Below are 19,173 nucleotides of genomic sequence, written 5' to 3'. Positions count from 1 at the left end.
GCATAACGATTTTTTTTAAATAAACCGCGCTCGCTGTAATGACGTTTGCAAACTGTCAAAGTATAGTCAATTTCACTGTACTCGCGGCTGGCTTGTTGACAGCTGCTCACACGAGGTTTTTGTTTTCGTGCGGTCGCCAGTGCGGATTTGGCTCGTGTTTCTTCTACGGGGAAAGCAGTTTCTACTTCCAATAAAAGATGGGCAAATCAAAGGCACACCGTATAAAGAAACTCACCGGACCAAAATCGTCCTTTGACGAACAGCCGAACGAAGGCCGCGTGTCCAAGAAAGCAAAACAGCCGAAAATCCGACTGCGCGCCGAGGAAGGCAACTATGTTGACTCGAAAACGTCGAAGAGAATTCTTGCGGTAGCTCGCAAACAACAGGCCGAGCTGAACTTCCTCGACAGCTCCTTTGGGCCGACGCCGCAAGAATCAGCTGCGGTGAAGAAACGGCAACGATTGGATGGTAAGTGGGGTGTGTTGACCGGGGGTAGATTCGGCCTTTGCTCTAAACTTTCGGTTCCCTTCGCAGACAGAGGATCCTCCGACGAGTCTGATCTGGAGGAGCACGATGAAGGCGACATTGATGGAGACAATTTGTTTGACGATATTAAAATCAGCGAGGAAGATGAGCGTGCGCTGCAAATGTTCCAAAACAAGTAAGTGTGTTCGCGGGTGGATTGCAGCCGCTTTTGTACTGATAGTGGATGCTGTTTTTCCCCGTAGAGATGGCACCAAAACACGCACCCTGGCCGATATCATCTTGGAGAAAATGACTGAGAAGCAAACCGAAATTCAAACACAATTCTCCGACAACGCGTCACTCAAGCTGGACGAAATCGACCCGAACGTGCGCGAGATGTACAAGGGCGTGCGGGATGTGCTGAAGCGCTACCGTAACGGCAAAATTCCGAAAGCGTTCAAGCTCATCCCCAAGCTGCGCAACTGGGAACAGTTTCTGTACATTACGGAACCGCAGCAGTGGAGTGCGGCTGCCATGTTTCAGGCGACGCGCCTGTTTTGCTCCGGCCTTACCCAGCACATGGCCCAGCGGTTCTACAATCTCGTGCTGCTGCCACGTGTGCGCGACGATTTGGCCGAGTACGGGCGGCTGAATTTCTATCTGTATCGCTCGCTGAAAAAGGCCCTGTTCAAACCGGCCGCCTTTATGAAGGGCATCGTGCTGCCTCTGCTCGAGGCAGGCGATTGCACGCTGCGCGAGGCAATCATCATCGGCAGCGTGATTAGCTGCACGTCCATCCCGGTGCTGCACACGGCCGCGTGTTTGCTGAAAATCTGCGAAATGGAATACTCCGGCGCGTGTTCCGTGTTTATCCGCATCATACTGGACAAACGGTACGCCCTGCCGTACCGTGTGGTCGATGCGGCCGTGTTTCATTTCCTCAAGTTTGAGCAGGATAAGCGGGAGCTGCCCACGCTGTGGCACAAAGCGCTGCTTACGTTTGCCCAGCGCTACAAGAACGACATTTCCTCCGAGCAGCGGGACGCTTTGCTGCATTTGCTGAAGTAAGTGTGCTCAAGCGGTAATCCCCGGGGGAACGGTGTTTTGTATAACAGTGTACTATTTTGTTTTATTGCAGGAAAAAATCCCATCCCAAAATCACACCCGAAATTCGCCGCGAACTGCAGGCAGCCCAGTGTCGCGATGTAGAAGTTGGCCAGAGCTTAGCGCTCGAAGGGGAGGTGGAATTCGAGGAGGATAATGATTACACACCCATGGAGGATGATGAAATGGGTCACGGGTCACAGCGGGGATCGAAATCTGCCAGCGGACAGCAGCCCGACGAAAACATGGATAGCGATGAGGACGACGAGGATGACGACGATGATGACGATGATGATGAAGAAGAGTTGTAGTTTGTAGGGAAGCGGGAAGTGAAAATCGTATAATTTGTAATAAACTAAAATTATTCCATATTCAAACTCCATTTGATGGCATAAAGTATTTTTAAAACAAATTTTTAAAATATCTGCGGTGTTTTCAAAAAAAAAAAAAAGTTTTTTGTGATTTCTCATTTTTCCATTCAAATGTCACATTATATGACCGTCCGGCAGCACTGTGTGCGAATCCTCACAAAACTCAAGCTGTCAAGTGGATGAGTAAGCCAAGAAAAAGAGAAAAAAAGAAACATCCCGTGCAGTTCGCTTTTCCAGCTGCTTGCGCGAGAAAACATACGAAAAAGTGTCGATATTCGGTGTCCCATCACCCATCGTGTAGTTTGCTAAAGTAAGTGTTTGTACGGCCAACGTCCTGCAAGTGTATCGCTTCGATCGGTTTACGTTTAGGTGCTAAACAAAGCTACCATACTAGCAAGTGCCGCACACTGATAACAGAGCCCAATGACGTAGCTGCTGCTGGCTGTACGTTAGTGGGCAGTAGGAGGAAAAGTTATCCTCCTCCTCTTTTGCTGTGTCCTCGTCAGCAGGCTCAGTTTCTTCCAGCACAGGGAGCAAAAGTGGCCCCCGATCTCCCACCCCAACACACACACACAAACACACAGTTTTGTGTTTGTAACATTCGAAGAAGCTTTTATTAATCGGTCGGCATTTCTCTGTTTCTTCAATTACCAGCCCACCTTCCACCTTCGGTAGGCGTTTGGAGTGAGGTGGTGTTGGTGTTGCAGGCGTGACGCAGCCAAGATTGTGAAGCTCGACAAGTTGTATCGCGGCGGCTGCTACGGGTGCGGTGATATTGAGCGCACGGCACAATGGCAGGATTGAACGACAATCCGTTCGGCGAGCCGGAGATTGACAATCCGTTTGCGGTAAGTGTCGGGTGTAATTCGATCCGCCGGCGGAGAAACCGGGAGTGATTTCCTACTCTCTAGCTCGCTTCCTCCATCTGTGCGTCTTTTTACAGGATCCATCGATACAGCAGATCACGAGAAACACTACCAGCTTGCAACAGACCCTCGACGACTACCGACCGTTCGACAATGATCGCAACGTGCTGGGAAATGGCAGTGGCGCGAGCCAGCCGGCCACGCTGCATCCGTCCACACAGTCCCCGCCGGTGTACAACCAGAGCGGTGCACAGTTTCAAACGAACAGCAATGGGGCAATGGCCGCGAGCGGAAGCAAACCGGACGGAATGACACAGATCTCGACCGCTGAGCTTGAGGTAGGTTTGGAGTCAGTGTGTTGGTTGATTCCCACAGGTTCCCAGGACCGCTTGCCCCCTTGGAGCGCACCTGTGTCCCATGTACGGCACGTCTATACCATATGGCACGCATATCCGGCTAATCGGTTTCTATAATATATTTTCATCTTCCACCACATTGGCGACGATTCTTCCGGTGCGGCGTCTCGGCGACCTTATTCCGATGAACCTATGTAGAATCTTCGGGTATGTTTGAGTGTGCTCTGTAGCTACTTGTCCTCATTTCCGCTCCTTCTTTCGTTCTTTTTTCTTTTTTTTTTGTTAACAAGCTTTCTCAAAAATTTCGGTTTTTTTGTTTGTTTTTAAATTGCCTCAAATTCAGCTCTTATCAATAACTCAAGCAAGAAATATGATTTGCTTCTTCTCCTCTTAGCTAACGTCAGGGTCTCTTTTTTTTACGTGCTTCGCGACAATTCTGTTCGGTGGCACTGTCGCGCACTGTGCCTTATCAAAATGCCCAACGCTACGCACGAGCCCCGCACACAGCGAAAGGTCCGTTGCGAGCGTGTTGGTGAGATGACTAATTAACTGCTTCCGCTTCCTGCACTGCGCTCCCTTGATTGATTTTCGTACTTCGATTAGGTGCTGGAATTGGTCCCAATCAAAAACGCATTTTCATTGCTTTACTCACCGCGGAACGGTTTCGCAACACAAATTCACTTGGTTGCTGTTTTATTGTTTCCCGTCTTATGTACAGCTACTAACAAAAATATTGATCACATTGAGTCACTTTTTTTCTTCTTTTGTATTTTTTCTTTCTCTCTCTCTCTCTCCAATACTTGCCCGAATGCTTATCTTACTTGCTGATTACCATCTCGTTTTCCCGCAGCGTGCCCAGGAAGAGTTGGAGCGCAAAACGCGCGAACTGGAGCGCCGGGAAGCGAACATGATGCGCAGCACGAACGGACAGCCGAACAATTGGCCCCCGCTGCCTGCGTTCTGCCCGATGCAGCCGTGCTTCTACCACGACATCAGCCTCGACATTCCGTCCGAGTTCCAGAAGACGGTCACCCGTCTGTACAAGCTGTGGATGTTCTATGCGCTCGTGATGGTGGTCAACATTCTCGGCGGGCTGGTCATACTGATCCACTCGGGCGAGTTCCGCACGTTCGGGTTGAGCATCTTCTATGCCGTGCTGTTTACTCCTGCATCCTTCCTGTGCTGGTAGATAGCCATTGCTTTGGGCCGATGGAAAAATAAAGAATTTGCCCCACTCACCTATGCTCTCTTTCCCTTCTTCCTCCCTTCTTTCCTGCAGGTATCGCCCAGCGTACAAGGCCTTCAAGACGGACTCGAGCTTCAACTTCATGATGTTCTTCTTCATCTTCTCCTTCCAAGCGCTCGTGACCACCATACAGACGATCGGGTTCCCCGGTTCGGGCACGTGCGGCGTCATCATGGCCATCAGCCAGTTCAGCTCGGGCTGGGGCGTCGTCGTTGGCCTGTTCCTGATGTGCATAGCACTTGCCTACGGTACCTGCGCTGCGGGCAACATATTCATGCTGACCAAGGTAAACTGTCCCTCTCCCGCTGCCCCCCCCCCCCTCCCTATCGATGGGACCTAACTTTTCGTTTTATTCACTCCCGTTTACATTGCACACACACACACACACACACATAGATACACCAAATCTACCGCTCGGGCGATAAGATCACGATGGGCAAGGCACGCGAAGAATTCCAGAGCCAGTTTATGAGCAACTCGATCGTGCGGGACGCGGCCGCCGGTGCCGCCCGTGCCTCCGTCTCGAGCACCCTGAACAGGTACTAGAGGAGTGGGAGTGGCGCATTAGATATGCGTACACCAATTTCCTCTTCCTCCTCCTCACTACTTTCATTGCTACTTCTACTTCTGAATTGCCAACACCCCCCCCCCCCCCCCCTCACACACACACAAACGCAATACGAACTGTTACGTTATTATTACTATTACTACTTACATCCCTATTACTCCCCTACAAAACAACTCGACATCAAGATCTACCGTGTTTAATTATCAGCACTACCACCTTCCTTTACCTCTTTTTGCGAAACTCGTATGCTTCGAATGCTTCCATCCCGAAGCTTGTGTTGGGACATTACTTTCCATTATTATTCCCTGTTTCCCTTTTGCCGATGGACAGGCGGTGCGGCATAGATCTATGATGTCTCTATGATGTCCCCAAGCATACGAAAAAGTAAAAAAATCGATCAAAAATAGAACGTTTCGCAATTCGTGCTGCTTTAGCAGAACAGTTCTAAGATTCCCGTTTGCTCCCTTATGGTATTAGATGTTTAGTAGTGACCTTATTTTTCCCCCCTTTTTGCTAGTAGTAATCTTTCACAACTTCCTGACGCGAATCCGTTATATTGTAGTGCCTTACATATTTTGTTTCGGGGGAAGCGCGACTTTCTTTTGCTTTGTTATGTTTAATCGTTGCTTTTCTATAGGAAAAAGGTAGTGCACGGTGGTGACCACCTATCCTTTTTTCATTCGATGTTTTGATTTACCGTTCTATTATGACCTGTCTGTGGTGCGGTTCTCCAACACTTTTGTCTGGTGTTTGGCGTTACTACGGCCGTACGTAATATAACTAACAGGCAGATAAAAAAGGAGTAAAATGTAGATGTCAATGCACGCTAATCATCGGTCTCATTCAATTCCGTCACTTAACCAAAGCGGAACGGAGTAAGAAAGTGGCGTTTAACGATGGGCTTTGCTGTTGAGCAATGGAAATGAATTAACGTTCACACCACTGCGCCACGTGCTGTTAACACGTTTACGTTAACAGTTTTTTTCTTCTTTTTTTCTACTAACTTTATGTGATCATGATTGGGAGGGTCGCGCCTTTCCTTTTTTGTGCTGTATTAATACACGATTCCGATTTTGAGTTGAAATTAGCTCCCGAGCGCATTAAAGATTGATTCATTAGTTTAGGCAAAGCAGACAGAAAAACAAATCCATCAGTAAATAGCGTTTTAAAGCGGTAGGGCCCGCGGCATTGCTGTTTCTCCGCAATTCACAGCAATTTATATGATGCAGTCGATGCAGTTAGGCGATGAGTCCATGAGTGTAGTAAAGTGACTGTTTAAGTATGTTTAATTAAAAAAAAAACAACTATTTGAGCTAATAGTGTGCAAAATTGGGACGCCGCGGCGCGGAATGACGGAGTGCGGATGAGATGAAAGCCACGCTGCACGAATCATTATCATGGAAAACTTTACTTATGATTTATATTTATCTTAGATTTACGATGACGCGACCGAGAGATAAAACCGAAAACACTATTACACGAATAAAGAACTCACCACAATGAACTCTAGAGAAACAAATGGAAGGTTGTAATGATGGTTTTTGTTTTGTTGTTGTAATTTTCATTAAGTCTGGTTTGGCATGAGAACTATTCATTTGTAGCATATGTAGTATATTATTTAAATTCGTTCTACACAGTTCCTATCGTTTAGAAGCTTTAGCTTTCCCGTTTCCACATCACTCTCCATCCTCCAATTTCGGCAAACCTTTAAAATCCCTACCTTTTGGAATGCGATTAATAGATTAGACTAAATTTTCTGATTTGTTTCTATTGTTGTGTGATTGCATGATCTCTCCACCAATTGTTTCTGCTAAATCCTTGGTACCCAGATACACGCATCGGTTGGATCCTACAAAGGACCCAGCGTATTTGCGGTTGTGAGTGTGTGCCGTAAATCTTCCTTCTTCCCATTCTAACAACTCCTCTAACCCCGCAATTAGATTGATTGTCGATTGGTGAAGTAATCAAACCCCTCTCCCGTTCTGTATTTGCTGTTATCTCTACATTTCTAGCCCATATTGAACAAACCGTACCGAGCGCACACAACCGTTCGATGCGATGCTGGCCCCCTCCCCCGCCAGCCTATCTTTCCCTCATTCATCGCGCGCGTGGTCTCGTGGATAGGCGGCAGGATTTGGCTCCCCCGACTTTCTAGTGTCTCTAGCCATGTCCCACACTCCCGCACACCCTTTCCGCGGCCGGAAAGATAGCATGAGGGCAAACAGTGTAGCACCACCACCACCACCACCACTGGCGTTGCTACCGTCTTGGAGGGAAACGTGTGTCTATGCTAGGACCTAGATGTGTGTACGTGTGTGTGTGTGTGTGTGTGTGTGTGTGTGCGTATGTGTGTGTGTGTGTGCGCGTATGTGTTGTCCTATGTCAGTCTCTAATCCCGATTCCAGCTGGCGCATGGCTTCCATTCTGTTCTCATCCATGCCTGTGTCATTTCCGCACCGTTTTGGAACACCCTTCCCATCGGGAATTACATCCATTGAGGAACTGTATCCCTTTCCTCTCGACTTGAGGACGTTTCAATTCGTTATTATGTTCCTTTATATGCTTCTATGGCTATGGCTTGTAAAGTAAATCCCACCCGAATGAAATTGATGTGTTTTCGTCGATGTTTTATCATGTCGGTGAGGTCATTTTCCCCATTTTCCTTTACGCTCCCTTCCCCCTCTCCCGTCCTGTGCGCTTTTTCGCTTGTTTATGATTGGACCAGTCGCCACGCGGTAACCGACCGTAATTGTAGGGATAATAGGATTTGGTTGAACGTAAATGTGTCAAAAATGTTTAAATTATTACCGACACATTATCTACTACACGCACCAATAGTGGAGGATGTGTGTGTTGATACTTACACGAAACGAATGAGCGTAAAGTAGGCTATGCTGTGGATGGGGGGCTCTAGTATTTGAAATCTCTTCTTTGTTTCCTACTATGCACATCCCACAGAGCGCAGATTTATTAATTAATATAGTAAGAGGACAAACTCTCACGTGTGCTAAAGAAAGGCTAGATGTAACCTGATAATTGTGAGAAAGGAAATATCTTAATTACAAGAATTGAACATTACTAACGGCAACCCCATACCATTAACAAGAATCCAAATCCAATATTCATTTTCCTAAAACAAAAAGACATTTAGAAGGAATAGTAGGCGAATTGTTACTAATTGATAGCGCAGAACACGAGCGCGCAGCAACCGAACGAGGATCGCTTGTTTTATCTAACATCAACATCTAAGGTACATACATATAATTTATTATGATGCACTTTTACCCCACAAATTGAGGAAAGTAGAGTGTGCAAGGGAATAGAGATTAAACTCATAACATTATGTGCTCGATGTGAAATTTCTAATGAACGAATAAAACTATTCACTGTACCCATTCACAACCAGCAGAGACCAGGTGTGTTCAAGAATGGTGGGATAGAGTTGGTACTACTTTAATGATGACACATCTTGGCCGTATTGCTCTCGCCATGAAAGCGGACAAAGTCAATGGCCACATGCGCCTGCCGCCCGTTATAGATTCTTAATTGTATAATATTCCAGCGACAGCAAAAGGCGAAGAGTAATACAACGCGCAACGAATTGTTGTTTATGATCTTAAGTTTTTATTCGCTCAAGAATGTTTCAATCCTTACACAAACACACACGCACCATCATCACAAGGCCGACGATGCGCAGTAGTAGTCGTCACCATCTTCTCCACCAGCCGGCGAAGAGGGCAACAGGAGGGTGGTGGTGCTGGTGGCTTACTTGTGCGCGGCCTTGCGCATATGGGCCAGAATGTTGGACAGCTCCTCGCGCTTCCTCTTGGCACGGATGTGCGTGCCGAGGCGTCGCTTCAGGAACTTGAGCGCACGCTTATCCTTCGACACCTTCAGCAATTCCATACCGCGCTTCTCGTACGGGGCATGACCGACGACCTCACGCACCAGATCGCGCACGAACTTGGTGTGCTTGGTTTGGATCTGTACATTCCAGGTGGAGAAAGAGATAGAAGAAGAAGAAATTGGGAATGTAAATGGTTAATTATTGCTCTCAATTGGCTGGAAGGGGAAAGGCGTTGATGTGTCTTTAATACGTCAGAACCAAAATTTAACCAGGGTGTACGATTCGGCGAACCGAACCAACAGGAACCGACCAATAGAACATTGGCCAGCCTGCGGCCAGTAGGTAAATGCGTACTGTCTGTGAATGGATTAATGGAGGTTTCATCATGGACAAACTGAAGCGTTCGGTGCACTGAACACAGCAGAGGGAGAAGGACAGATTGTGCTGTATCATACTTACACCCTTCAGGCGGGACGGGCGGATTCCCTTGACTTTGCGGTCGCCGCGGTACTGCAGCTGCTTGATCTTGGTGGTCTTGTGGCCCTTGTTCAGGCCGACACACATTTCGTATCTCGGAGCCATTGTTGTCTCCTGCTCGCGCGCGCACACACACACGCGCGTGACAACAAACGCACATCAGCCAGCGGCAACACGCCACACCACGGAAGTTGCGGGAGTAGAGAGAAACAGCGAAAACATCGTGTTAATTGTTTGCTTAGTATAAATCGCGAAATGGCACCAAAATCTGCTTCACGCGTAGCCGACCGGCGGTGGCGCAAGATGTCGCCATTCTCGGCTCGAGACCGCCTGGACAACTCGTGAAGAAATTGGTGAAAATATCCGCACGACACCACGGTCACATCTTACCTCCTCGCGATTGACAGCCGGAAAAGAACACGAAAGGCCAGTCGAGATGCGTAGATGGGTCGCACAGGCGGAAGTTGATCTTTTCTGACAGCCGCTGCCACTGACAGCTGTCAACGTCGGTCGGGCGAATGCGTTCGATGGCGTGCGAATGTCGACCTGAAAAGAGCGAATTAAAAAAATCCAGGCAGTGTTGGATATTTGAAATGCGTAATACATTTTATTCTTAAGTAATTCTAAGTTTGAGCTGTATTGCGGAAAATAATATAACGCATAAACCCCACAAATGATGGACAAATGATGCCAGCCTGACCGTTGCGGCCCAGCATGGATCGAACGTGCTGTCAAACGGGTGTGTTTACAGTCTCAACAGCCCGCGTTTTGTGCGATTCGCGAGGAGGCGATTCTAGCGTGACTTTATTTGTTATTTGCAGTGTTTTACGAGCCTCTCAAAAAAACCTCAGCAATGGATAAGCGCTCGAAAAAGCGTAAAAGTCAACCAAGCAGCAAACTGTCTACCGAATCGAAGAAGCTTAAGCTCGCGGAAGAGGAGCAGACGAAGGAGCCAGCAGCTTCCGAAAATGTTTCAGAAGAGGCGGTGGCAGCAGTGCCATCAAGCGTTGATCAATTACACGACCTACAAGCAGACATCAGCAGTTGGCTCGAGAAGCAGGAAGAGTTCGATCAAATGGACCTGGAAGCGCTGGAGGAAGCGAGTAACCATGACGATGAACCGGAGGATGACATTGATTTGGAAGCGCTCGATGTAATCAATTGATCCTACATTTTTACATACACCCACTGTGCTAACACGCTGCTAATTGTGGTCTTTCTTGCATTCGACAGGTTCCTGTTGGCGTAAGGTGTGCGAAATTCACCGATACTGAGATGCGAAAAAGCTACAAGTACGAGTGCGAGTGGGGCAAGTGCAAGTTCATGAGCGGCACGGATCGCAAATACTTCCTGCACGTCGAATCGCACGCCGAGCTAGCGCTGGAGACGGAGGCCGGAAAGTATACATGCCGGTGGGATCTCTGCGAGTACAGCACCGAGGATGGGTACGAGTTTGTCGGGCACGTGCACTACCATGCGTACCATACGAAGCTGAAGGTGCACGGGGCCAGCCTGCATTTGCTGCTGAAGCTGCCGAACTGTAACAACGACAGCCGGACGCGGAACACGATCACCAACCGGCCGGTCACGTTCCAGTGCGAATGGAACGAGTGCAGCGATCGGTTCAACAAGGCACTGCATTTCTTTCACCACGTGAAGGGCCACATTGACGATATGTGGCCAGCCGGAAAGTGGTCAAGCCAAAAATTTAGTTGCAAGTGGGCGCTCTGCACCACGAAAAGCAAGCTGACGAGTCGGAAGGATTTGATGAAGCACCTCGTATCGCACACGACGGAGCGGCTCATTGCGTGCTTTAACTGTGGTACACACTTCCGGATTCGCGATAAGTTCGTCGACCATTGCAACCGACAGCTGGAAATAGCACGTAAGTTACCCTCGCCTACTATCGTTTTGTTATAAAACACCCATTTTCACTTATTGGTCGCTCCCATACAATCGCCAACAGATCGCAAGTATCAGTGCGACCAGTGCGGTCGGTACTATGCCACCAAACCGCTGCTGAGCAATCACATGCAGTATCACAGACAGGCGCACGCGTGCGAATTGTGTCCAGCCAAATTTTCCAGCCCGGGCTTGCTGGCGGCACACATCCGCATCAAGCACCTGAACCAGCGTGACTTCAAGTGCCCGCAGTGTGATTATGCGTCCCATTACAAGAAAGATCTGGTGGCTCACATACTTGGCCACGAAGGGAAGCTGTTCCGGTGCGAGGAGTTTGGCTGCAATGTCGTCTACCGGACGTTACTTGGTTTGAAAAAGGTAGGTTCAGAAGTTGGTGCCGGGAGGTTAGTTGGTAAATGTCTTCCACAAGTGTGTACTATACGTTTGCTCTTTTTCCCCTTCTTCATCATCAGCACATCAGCTGGCACTATAATTTACCAACACCGGTGTACGCGTGTCATCTTTGCGATAATCATTTACGCTACAAATCATCGACTTCCCTGAAGAAGCATTTTCTCTTTAAGCACGATATGGCACGGCCGCCGGGGATGTCGCGGTTTCGCTTCAAGCCCGACACTGACGGCATGTACCGCCTGCAATCGTTCGTGGACGAAAAGCTGAGGAAACACCACGAAGAGCAGCAGCCTCTGGAACAGTTACAGAATAGTGGTGAGGCTAACGAGGGTACTGGGCCGACTGGAAGCAAAGGCAAAAGGAAACAGCAAACATTACAAGCGAAAGCGGTGCAACCAATGCGAGATGAAGCGAAACCAACCGCCCTAGCGGAGGCAATGGATGCGCCGAAACCGAAGCTTAAGATAAATTCCATGAAGTCGATTGGCATACGCAAGTTTCAGATTGAGTTGGGCGTTGAAGCGGTAGAAGCAGAATCATCATCAACCAATGCAGTGCCAGCAGCGACGGCATCGCCATCGGGAGGTGGCGCAGCGATTGCAAAACAATTGCCGGGACAGCACGGAACAGCAGCAGCGGAAGCCGCTGTGCGTCCACCGGTGGGCATAAAGCAGGAGAAGGTGGAAGAGTCGAACCATTTCGGCACGGAATCGACCAAGCAGCCGAAGGATGTGAAGGATTTTATGGTAATGAAGCGGTACTTGAAATCGAGCGCAAAGCCGTCAATCAACGCCTAGGTGCGCGAGATCATCGAACGTTCGTTGTAGTATGTTGATTTGGGATTGTAGATAAATGTTTTTTTTTCTTAAGTTGAATAGTATAAATTCGGGTTTTGAATAAAATTTAATTATTGACAAACTCTTCAACACAATTGAATCGTAGTGTTGTACTGGACAATTCAGTCGTAGAGCAGGTCGTCGCAAAGAATCAAATTGAGAAAAAATCAGCAGACAAACATCACACGGGACACAGGTCCATCGACCAGCATATGGATTGACCAGAACTGCAAGAGGGTTATCCCTCAAGATCCTGATCGATTGCTAAAATTTCATTGAGAATAGGGAAAGAAAAATATTTCTGGGTCCGTTAATCCTGGGTAAAATGTTCTGGAGAACGCGTGTGAGCAAAAGTCAGTGCCAATTGCTTTCAAATTAAAATGCACGTCCGAGTTTTGTTCCTTCACGTAGAAATGGAGCGAATAGGAAACTTCCCCTATGAAAAGCAATTTTGTCACTATTCCGTGGTAAAGGAACAATGTAATAAAACAAAAATAAGCACACAATTTTTGATAAATTTATGAGCAACAATTCAAATGTGTCGCCCCAAAGTCGACATAACCAGCGGACGACATTGAACGCATTCGCCCGTCTGCACGGTACACGCTTGACAGCTGCCAAACGTCATTTGCGCGACGGAAAACGGAAGTCGGCAACGGTGTTCAGCTTGGCAGAATCGGTCCATTTTGACAGCCTTTTTACTCTCCTCGAGTGTATGGGAATAGACGTGTAAAATGAAGGTACGATCGAATAGTGACGAATTTCGGGTGAAATGTGGTGAAATTGGACCCAAATCGTATCGCCAGCCCTGCGGCAGTGCGGTGGCAATGTTTGCCGACCGTTGTTCTCGTTGGGCCGACACAAAATGGGGGAATAATTGTGTCCAGCCGCATACAACGCGTGTTTGGTTGGTGGTGGTGTTTCGTTGTCGTATCCGCCACCGTTTGACAGCAGTGCGGTCGGGGTGTGGGATTGGGGCAACGGGACGGATGAATATATGGAAACCCGGCGGGCCTCATTGACTCCGGGGTGTGTGTGTGTGTGTGTGTGCGTGTTTCAGGACCAAGTAGAGTAGCAGTGCCACTGCGGGGAAGATTTTGGCCAGTTTGGCCGGCGATCGATTTGGAACTCCGATGTTTATCATATGTTTCGCCATGAATACAACGCATGAGATCTGGACACAACCGGATATGATGGCGGCGCAGGAATGTGGATGATGTTGATCATCCCGTTGGGAAGAGAGGTGTACCGTGTGCTGATTTGTTTTTTTTTTATTTTTTTTTCTCTTCCAGTTGAACGTATCGTTTCCCGCTACGGGGGCTCAGAAGACCTTCGAGATCCCCTCGGACGACCACAAGCTGCGTCACTTCTATGACAAGCGTATGGGCACGGAGATCGGCGCCGATCATCTCGGTGAGGAATGGAAGGGTTACATCCTGAAGATTGCCGGCGGTAACGACAAGCAGGGTTTCCCCATGAAGCAGGGTGTGCTGACGAACAGTAAGTAATCGACCGCCAAGGGCTGCATTTATGTGACAGACCGCGAACCTATCTGACCGAAACACACACACCCTCCCTTTTCACTACAGCTCGTGTCCGTCTGCTCCTGAAGAAGGGCCACTCGTGCTACCGCCCGCGCCGTGCCGGCGAGCGCAAGCGCAAGTCGGTGCGTGGTTGCATCGTCGACCAGAACCTGTCCGCCCTGGCACTGGTGATCGTGCGCAAGGGCGAGAAAGACATTCCCGGGCTGACCGACGTGAACGTGCCGCGCCGTCTCGGTCCGAAGCGTGCGAGCAACATCCGCAAGCTGTACAACCTGAGCAAGGAGGATGATGTGCGCCACTACGTCGTCAAGCGCCCGCTGCCGGTGAAGGAGGGCCAGAAGCCGCGCTTCAAGTCGCCGAAGATCCAGCGTCTGATCACGCCGGTGGTGCTGCAGCGCAAGAGACACCGTCTGCTCATCAAGAAGCGCCGCTCGGAGGCGCGCCGCGAAGCCGAGTCGCAGTACTCGCGCCTGCTGGCGCTGCGCCGCCGGCAGGAGCGCGTGCGCCGCCACTCGCGCCTCTCCTCGATCCGCGACTCGCGCAGCTCGCTGACGTCGGAGAAGGACAAGAAGTCGCTGGCCGCGGCCAAGAAGAAGGAGGCCGCCTCCAAGAAGGAAGCCGCCGCGCCCAAGAAGGAGGCGGCACCGGCCAAGAAGGCTGCGGTCGCGAAGAAGGACGCCGGCAAGAAGGACGCCGCCAAGAAGACCGTCGCCAAGAAGGAGGTGAAGAAGGATGGCAAGAAAGAGGTGAAGAAGGATGCCGCCAAGAAGGACGCCGGCAAGAAGGAGGTGAAGAAGGACGCCCCCAAGAAGGACGCGGGCAAGAAGGAGGTGAAGAAGGACGCCGGCAAGAAGGAGGAGAAGAAGCCGGCGGCAGCGTCCGCGCCGGCGGGCAAGAAGGCCGCAGCGAGCAGCGCGAAGCCGGAAGCCGCCAAGAAGGCCGCCCCGAAGACCGAGGGCAAGAAGCCGGCGGCAGCAGCGGCCGAGAAGAAGCCGGCCAAGAAGGAGACGGCGGCACCGGCAGCGGCTGGAGCCAAGAAGGAAGCCCCGAAGCGCAAGCCGGAACCGGCGGCCCAGCAGAAGGGTGAGGCCAGCGCAGCCAAGAAGGAGAAGAAGCAACAGCAGCCGAAGAAGAAGTAATTTTCTTGCAATCGGTAGCAGTGGCGAGTGGAAAAGCGTAAAAAAATGCCGGTACCCGCCCCCCAACGGCGCCGTACCGCGGCACCGATGCTCCGATCCTGACTTCGGACACCTGCGACCTGGGTTCGTTCCGGATTCGCTACTAGGGGTTTTGTAATTTAATCTTAAACGATATGAAGAAAAACACAATACAAAGGTAATGATAAAGGATCGGACTTGGTGTACAATTGGTTGATGTTCGCTTCTTCTTTTTCCTGTCGACCGTCGACATTTCTGCATTTTGCGTGCGGAATGCCGAATGATCCGAACGTTTCGCAATAGTGCGTAATTTAGTCAACATTCAAATCTCCTGCATTCAGGGTCAACGGACGCCCAGTCACATCATCGGATGGAGTAAACAAAGTTTGCTGTAGGGAATGTTTTTCAACGAACTTGTGGATTGTCAGGAAATCATTAGCTTCTCAAGCCAGGACACTCAACATATGGCTCCCAGCTTGGTATGTTCCGTTCCCATAGATATTTACTCTCTTACCCAGTGCCAGAGTCGCTTTACCTTGGTCTTCACCGCGGACAGCTCCACGCTGCTATCTTGCCACCTAAACTTCCGAATATTCCTCCATCTTCTTCGTGGATTGTTTCAATGGAGTTTACTGGGTGGTATCATCGGAATCTGGCATGCTTGATTGAGCCACTGCACGACAGTGATGTGATCTTTTATAACGACAACGCCATTGCCCTTCCGCACCATGGTTTCCATGGTTACCACGTGGTGTGATGGTAATGGAGTAGGATGATTTTTTAATTCGTTTTCTTTTGTTGAGTAATCGTTCAGTGGTTCGTTTCCGATTTTATTATTCATTGCTTACTTTTAAAATTATGAACATTCATGCCAATGTGGCCCTACAGCATTAAAAGCTTACGCATCTGAAGAGGGATGAGTGAGTGCAAAACTCTACAATCGAAAAGTCTGCAGTCACTACACCACCGCCGCATTCATTTTCTCCCTCAAATTACTTTACAACGCCTGCCTCCAGCGAGACCGAGATGTTGCTGGTCGGATGCATCCGGGTCAGATGGTTCCGCAGGTGCACCTTCTGCGTGAAGAACCGCTCCGGACAGATGACGCACCGGTAGCGCTTCTGGGCGGAATGGGTCAGCTTGTGCTTGCACAGATCCGAGCTGCTTACGAACGCTTTGTCGCACACGTCGCACGCGAAGGGCTTCGTGTTGGTGTGCGCTAACATGTGCGTCTTGAGGGCGCTCGATTGGGTGAACCCCTTTTGGCACATGCTGCACCGGTACGGCCGTTCCGCCGTGTGCGTTCGCATGTGCGACTTCAGATTGCCCGACTGCACGAACCGCTTGTCGCAGAAATCGCACGCGAACACCTTCAGCTGTGCGTGCAGGCGCAAATGATCGACCAGGTTCGACCGGCGGAGAAACGATTTGTCACACTCGTTACACTGGTGCTTGAGCGCAGACTTGTCGGGGCGCCGTTTTTTCTTCTGGGGCGAGGTGGTAATCTGCTGCAGGATGAAATCTACCGCCGTTAGGCCCCGGTTTGTACCGCTCGGCTGTACGGGAGTGTCGTGACGCTGGTGCACGAGCTGTTCGTCGTCCGGGTGTTCGGGCTCTTCGCTACCTTCGCGTCGCTCGTTCTCGTTCTCCTCGTCCGTCACGATCTGCTGATCGGTTAGGTCCAGTTCGCATAGTTCTTGCACGGTGGTTAGATCTATTTCTTCCGCCTCTTCTTTGTCGCATTCTTCGTTATCGAGATAGTTCTGAAGCATCTCGTTGGTGCGAAGAAAATCGCGCACGAAACAAAACGCATCATCTATTCGGGCCGCGCAATGTCTGCAAATTTTCGACGGTAGCTTACTGTTGGAAATGAGCTGGAAACAAAAAATGAAGGGAAAAGTGTCAAAGAATACGTAGACGATGCATTTATCTACATTTCGGTGCTTACCTCTACGTTGGTGATTTTCTGTATGGCTTCCACGAAGGTTGTCTCGCTGTGGGAAGCGATCGAACTAAGGTAGATGTCATAGTAATCCTCGCTCTCGCTACACGATAAGCATAACCGGCAGCAGGTGGTAAAGCTAGTTATTGTAAACTCAATCTGGGATTCGTCTTTGAGGTCCATCGCGTTACTGTACCGACCAGTAACCGAGCGCCAAGTGCGGAGCTTTGTTATGATGCAGCTGCAACTGTCAAAATGTAATGTAAACACAACCTCCAAGGCGCCGATACAGGGTGCTTCCGAAAGATGCAATCGTCCTAGCAAACTGCAGCACGTTTCGATTCATTGCTACCGCATCGCTTTATTTATCGTAAATATCAACTAAAACACTCCAACAGCCCACGTTACGCTAATGCGACAACACATGTCGGCCCTTCAGTATTTTACGCATCAGCACCCGGCGCCCGGCCAGGGTAGACATCCGTTTCCACCATCCGTGCACCCGGACACGCTTTGTTTCTCGTGCGCGGGGAAACTGATTCCGGATAACTGTGCGGGCCGACAGCAGACCCCAGGCACCGCCAGCTGTAGCTTCTGCAAGACCGTTGAAAAGATTGCCACCGAAGAAAGGAACGGCCGGCAGCTTGGGAAGGAGGATTCTGAAAGTTACGTAAAGAGATACAGTAGGTAGGTAATAATCGTTCGTTGGCCTGATCGAGGGACAGATGCTACTTACTGGAAAGATCTCACCAATGCCATTGGACAATCGTTGTGAAGGATCGATGAAGAAAAAAGACGGTTTTTAATTGTGTAAATTGTGTGAACAGGAATGGGCCACACGGTGATGTTTTGTTGTGATTCGCTACACGTTTGACAGTTGAAAAGTTGGGCACAGGGTGCGCAGAAGAATTGTCCCAACTGATCTAGAGCAAACAGGGTGTGCATTACAATACAGGGTTTCCCACGATTTATTGGTTGGTTCTCATCAATTTTTGGTGGGTTCCCATATTTTTTTGGTGCGTTCCCACGATTTTTTGGTCGTTTCCCAGAATTTTTTGGTCCAATTGTATTGATATCCAATCGGAAAATACCAATAAATTATGAGAACGAACCAAAAATTTATGGGATACGACCAAAAAATCGTGGGAACACACCAAAAAATCATGGGAACTGACCAATAAATCGTGGGAAACCCTGTAAGGTGCAGACAAAAATATTGTATTCAAAATGAACGGTAAAAAACAGAGTAGACAAAATTATAACCGTTAAGCCAATGAACAAACATACATTTAGTTGAAATAAAGAACTAAATGAAATAATTTAATAAAAACATAGATTCAACATGAAATTTATGGATAAAGTTTTGAATTTCAATGATACTTCCCGTATTAGAAATCGTTTGATGTGTGTGATATTATTTTGTTTTAAAACAGAAACAGGAACTTGCTTTTTAGTTTTGAAAAAATGAAGAAATTTCCATTCACATTAGTGACTGTGTTTGTTTTATTTCATTAAGTGGTATTTATTTTCTTTAAGATTATTTTCCTGTCGGATGTCAAAACCATTTAAAGTAGTTTATCATGTTGAATTATTTGCTTCCCATCCCTCCCCTCCCCTAACCCCTCCATTCGTCTTCAAGCAGGGTCCGTCGAGTATTGCATTCTGTTTGTTTGATTCTGTTCTTGTCTCCTTATCTTCTTGATTTTCTTCTTTCCTCTAGATTCAGTTTCAATTTAGTAGCTTTGCTTCTCAGAATAATTTCGGTATGTTTGTTTGTTTTCCTATACCTATAGCTAGTTTTTTTCTTTTTAGTTTTTTTTTGTTGCTGATGGAATTCGTCCACTCACATTCTTTTTCAATATTTTCAGTAAAAAATGAATAAAGCTTCAATTAGTGTGCATGCGTGTTTCGTTTCTCATTTTATAAGAATATGTTTGAATTAGTTTTGTTCCACCGTTCTGGAGCGCAATGAATTGGGCATTTAGCAGTCGGTTTCGGTTTTGCTTCTTTTAAAGAGTTGAGCTTAGAAACTACACGGGCTTAATGGCGTAAAGTTTGGTATTTGGTTGCTGTTTTTT

General features: G+C 48.6%; 7 protein-coding genes across 8 annotated transcripts; 4 read left to right on the top strand and 3 right to left on the bottom strand.

The window, feature by feature from the left end:
- The first annotated feature begins 100 nt into the window (after positions 1 to 100).
- LOC120951106 (bystin) lies at positions 101 to 1,951 on the top strand. The gene is made up of 4 exons (XM_040369637.2): positions 101 to 468; positions 535 to 661; positions 729 to 1,529; positions 1,604 to 1,951. Exons 1-4 carry the CDS (start codon positions 198 to 200, stop codon positions 1,878 to 1,880), a joined length of 1,476 nt encoding a protein of 491 aa, XP_040225571.2. The 5' UTR covers positions 101 to 197; the 3' UTR covers positions 1,881 to 1,951.
- A 153-nt stretch (positions 1,952 to 2,104) lies between these two features.
- On the top strand, positions 2,105 to 8,386 carry LOC120947422 (secretory carrier-associated membrane protein 5B). Of its 2 annotated transcripts, XM_040362747.2 has the most exons (8): positions 2,105 to 2,250; positions 2,595 to 2,788; positions 2,884 to 3,144; positions 3,361 to 3,369; positions 4,013 to 4,347; positions 4,442 to 4,694; positions 4,805 to 4,947; positions 6,989 to 8,386. In XM_040362747.2, the coding sequence occupies exons 2-8, from the start codon at positions 2,732 to 2,734 to the stop codon at positions 6,996 to 6,998; spliced, it is 1,068 nt and encodes a 355-aa protein (XP_040218681.1). In that variant the 5' UTR covers positions 2,105 to 2,250; positions 2,595 to 2,731; the 3' UTR covers positions 6,999 to 8,386. The 2 variants fall into 2 exon arrangements, with proteins under 2 accessions (XP_040218681.1, XP_040218682.1); XM_040362748.2 differs by lacking the exon at positions 3,361 to 3,369.
- Positions 8,387 to 8,577: 191 nt separating this feature from the next.
- On the bottom strand, positions 8,578 to 9,794 carry LOC120947423 (60S ribosomal protein L36). Its single transcript, XM_040362749.2, has 3 exons — positions 9,691 to 9,794; positions 9,283 to 9,414; positions 8,578 to 8,960 (listed from the first exon to the last, which is right to left on the bottom strand). Exons 2-3 carry the CDS (start codon positions 9,403 to 9,405, stop codon positions 8,742 to 8,744), a joined length of 342 nt encoding a protein of 113 aa, XP_040218683.1. The 5' UTR covers positions 9,406 to 9,414; positions 9,691 to 9,794; the 3' UTR covers positions 8,578 to 8,741.
- A 94-nt stretch (positions 9,795 to 9,888) lies between these two features.
- On the top strand, positions 9,889 to 12,552 carry LOC120947421 (histone H4 transcription factor). Its single transcript, XM_040362746.2, has 5 exons — positions 9,889 to 10,039; positions 10,122 to 10,453; positions 10,534 to 11,185; positions 11,267 to 11,580; positions 11,676 to 12,552. Exons 1-5 carry the CDS (start codon positions 10,015 to 10,017, stop codon positions 12,411 to 12,413), a joined length of 2,061 nt encoding a protein of 686 aa, XP_040218680.2. The 5' UTR covers positions 9,889 to 10,014; the 3' UTR covers positions 12,414 to 12,552.
- Positions 12,553 to 13,072: 520 nt separating this feature from the next.
- LOC120948730 (40S ribosomal protein S6) lies at positions 13,073 to 15,362 on the top strand. The gene is made up of 3 exons (XM_040365407.2): positions 13,073 to 13,192; positions 13,745 to 13,952; positions 14,042 to 15,362. The coding sequence occupies exons 1-3, from the start codon at positions 13,187 to 13,189 to the stop codon at positions 15,133 to 15,135; spliced, it is 1,308 nt and encodes a 435-aa protein (XP_040221341.1). The 5' UTR covers positions 13,073 to 13,186; the 3' UTR covers positions 15,136 to 15,362.
- A 594-nt stretch (positions 15,363 to 15,956) lies between these two features.
- On the bottom strand, positions 15,957 to 17,343 carry LOC120948728 (zinc finger protein Xfin-like). The gene is made up of 2 exons (XM_040365405.2): positions 17,102 to 17,343; positions 15,957 to 17,027 (listed from the first exon to the last, which is right to left on the bottom strand). Exons 1-2 carry the CDS (start codon positions 17,276 to 17,278, stop codon positions 16,146 to 16,148), a joined length of 1,059 nt encoding a protein of 352 aa, XP_040221339.2. The 5' UTR covers positions 17,279 to 17,343; the 3' UTR covers positions 15,957 to 16,145.
- A 93-nt stretch (positions 17,344 to 17,436) lies between these two features.
- LOC120948729 (39S ribosomal protein L34, mitochondrial) lies at positions 17,437 to 17,977 on the bottom strand. Its single transcript, XM_040365406.2, has 2 exons — positions 17,832 to 17,977; positions 17,437 to 17,754 (listed from the first exon to the last, which is right to left on the bottom strand). The coding sequence occupies exons 1-2, from the start codon at positions 17,852 to 17,854 to the stop codon at positions 17,505 to 17,507; spliced, it is 273 nt and encodes a 90-aa protein (XP_040221340.1). The 5' UTR covers positions 17,855 to 17,977; the 3' UTR covers positions 17,437 to 17,504.
- Between the last annotated feature and the right edge of the window lie 1,196 nt (positions 17,978 to 19,173).

Source organism: Anopheles coluzzii, chromosome 2 (genome assembly GCF_943734685.1).
Source record: "Anopheles coluzzii chromosome 2, AcolN3, whole genome shotgun sequence".
Classification (NCBI taxonomy): Eukaryota; Metazoa; Arthropoda; class Insecta; order Diptera; family Culicidae; genus Anopheles; species Anopheles coluzzii.
Note: the sequence above shows the minus strand (reverse complement) of the source record. Positions and strands in the feature narration are given on the sequence as shown.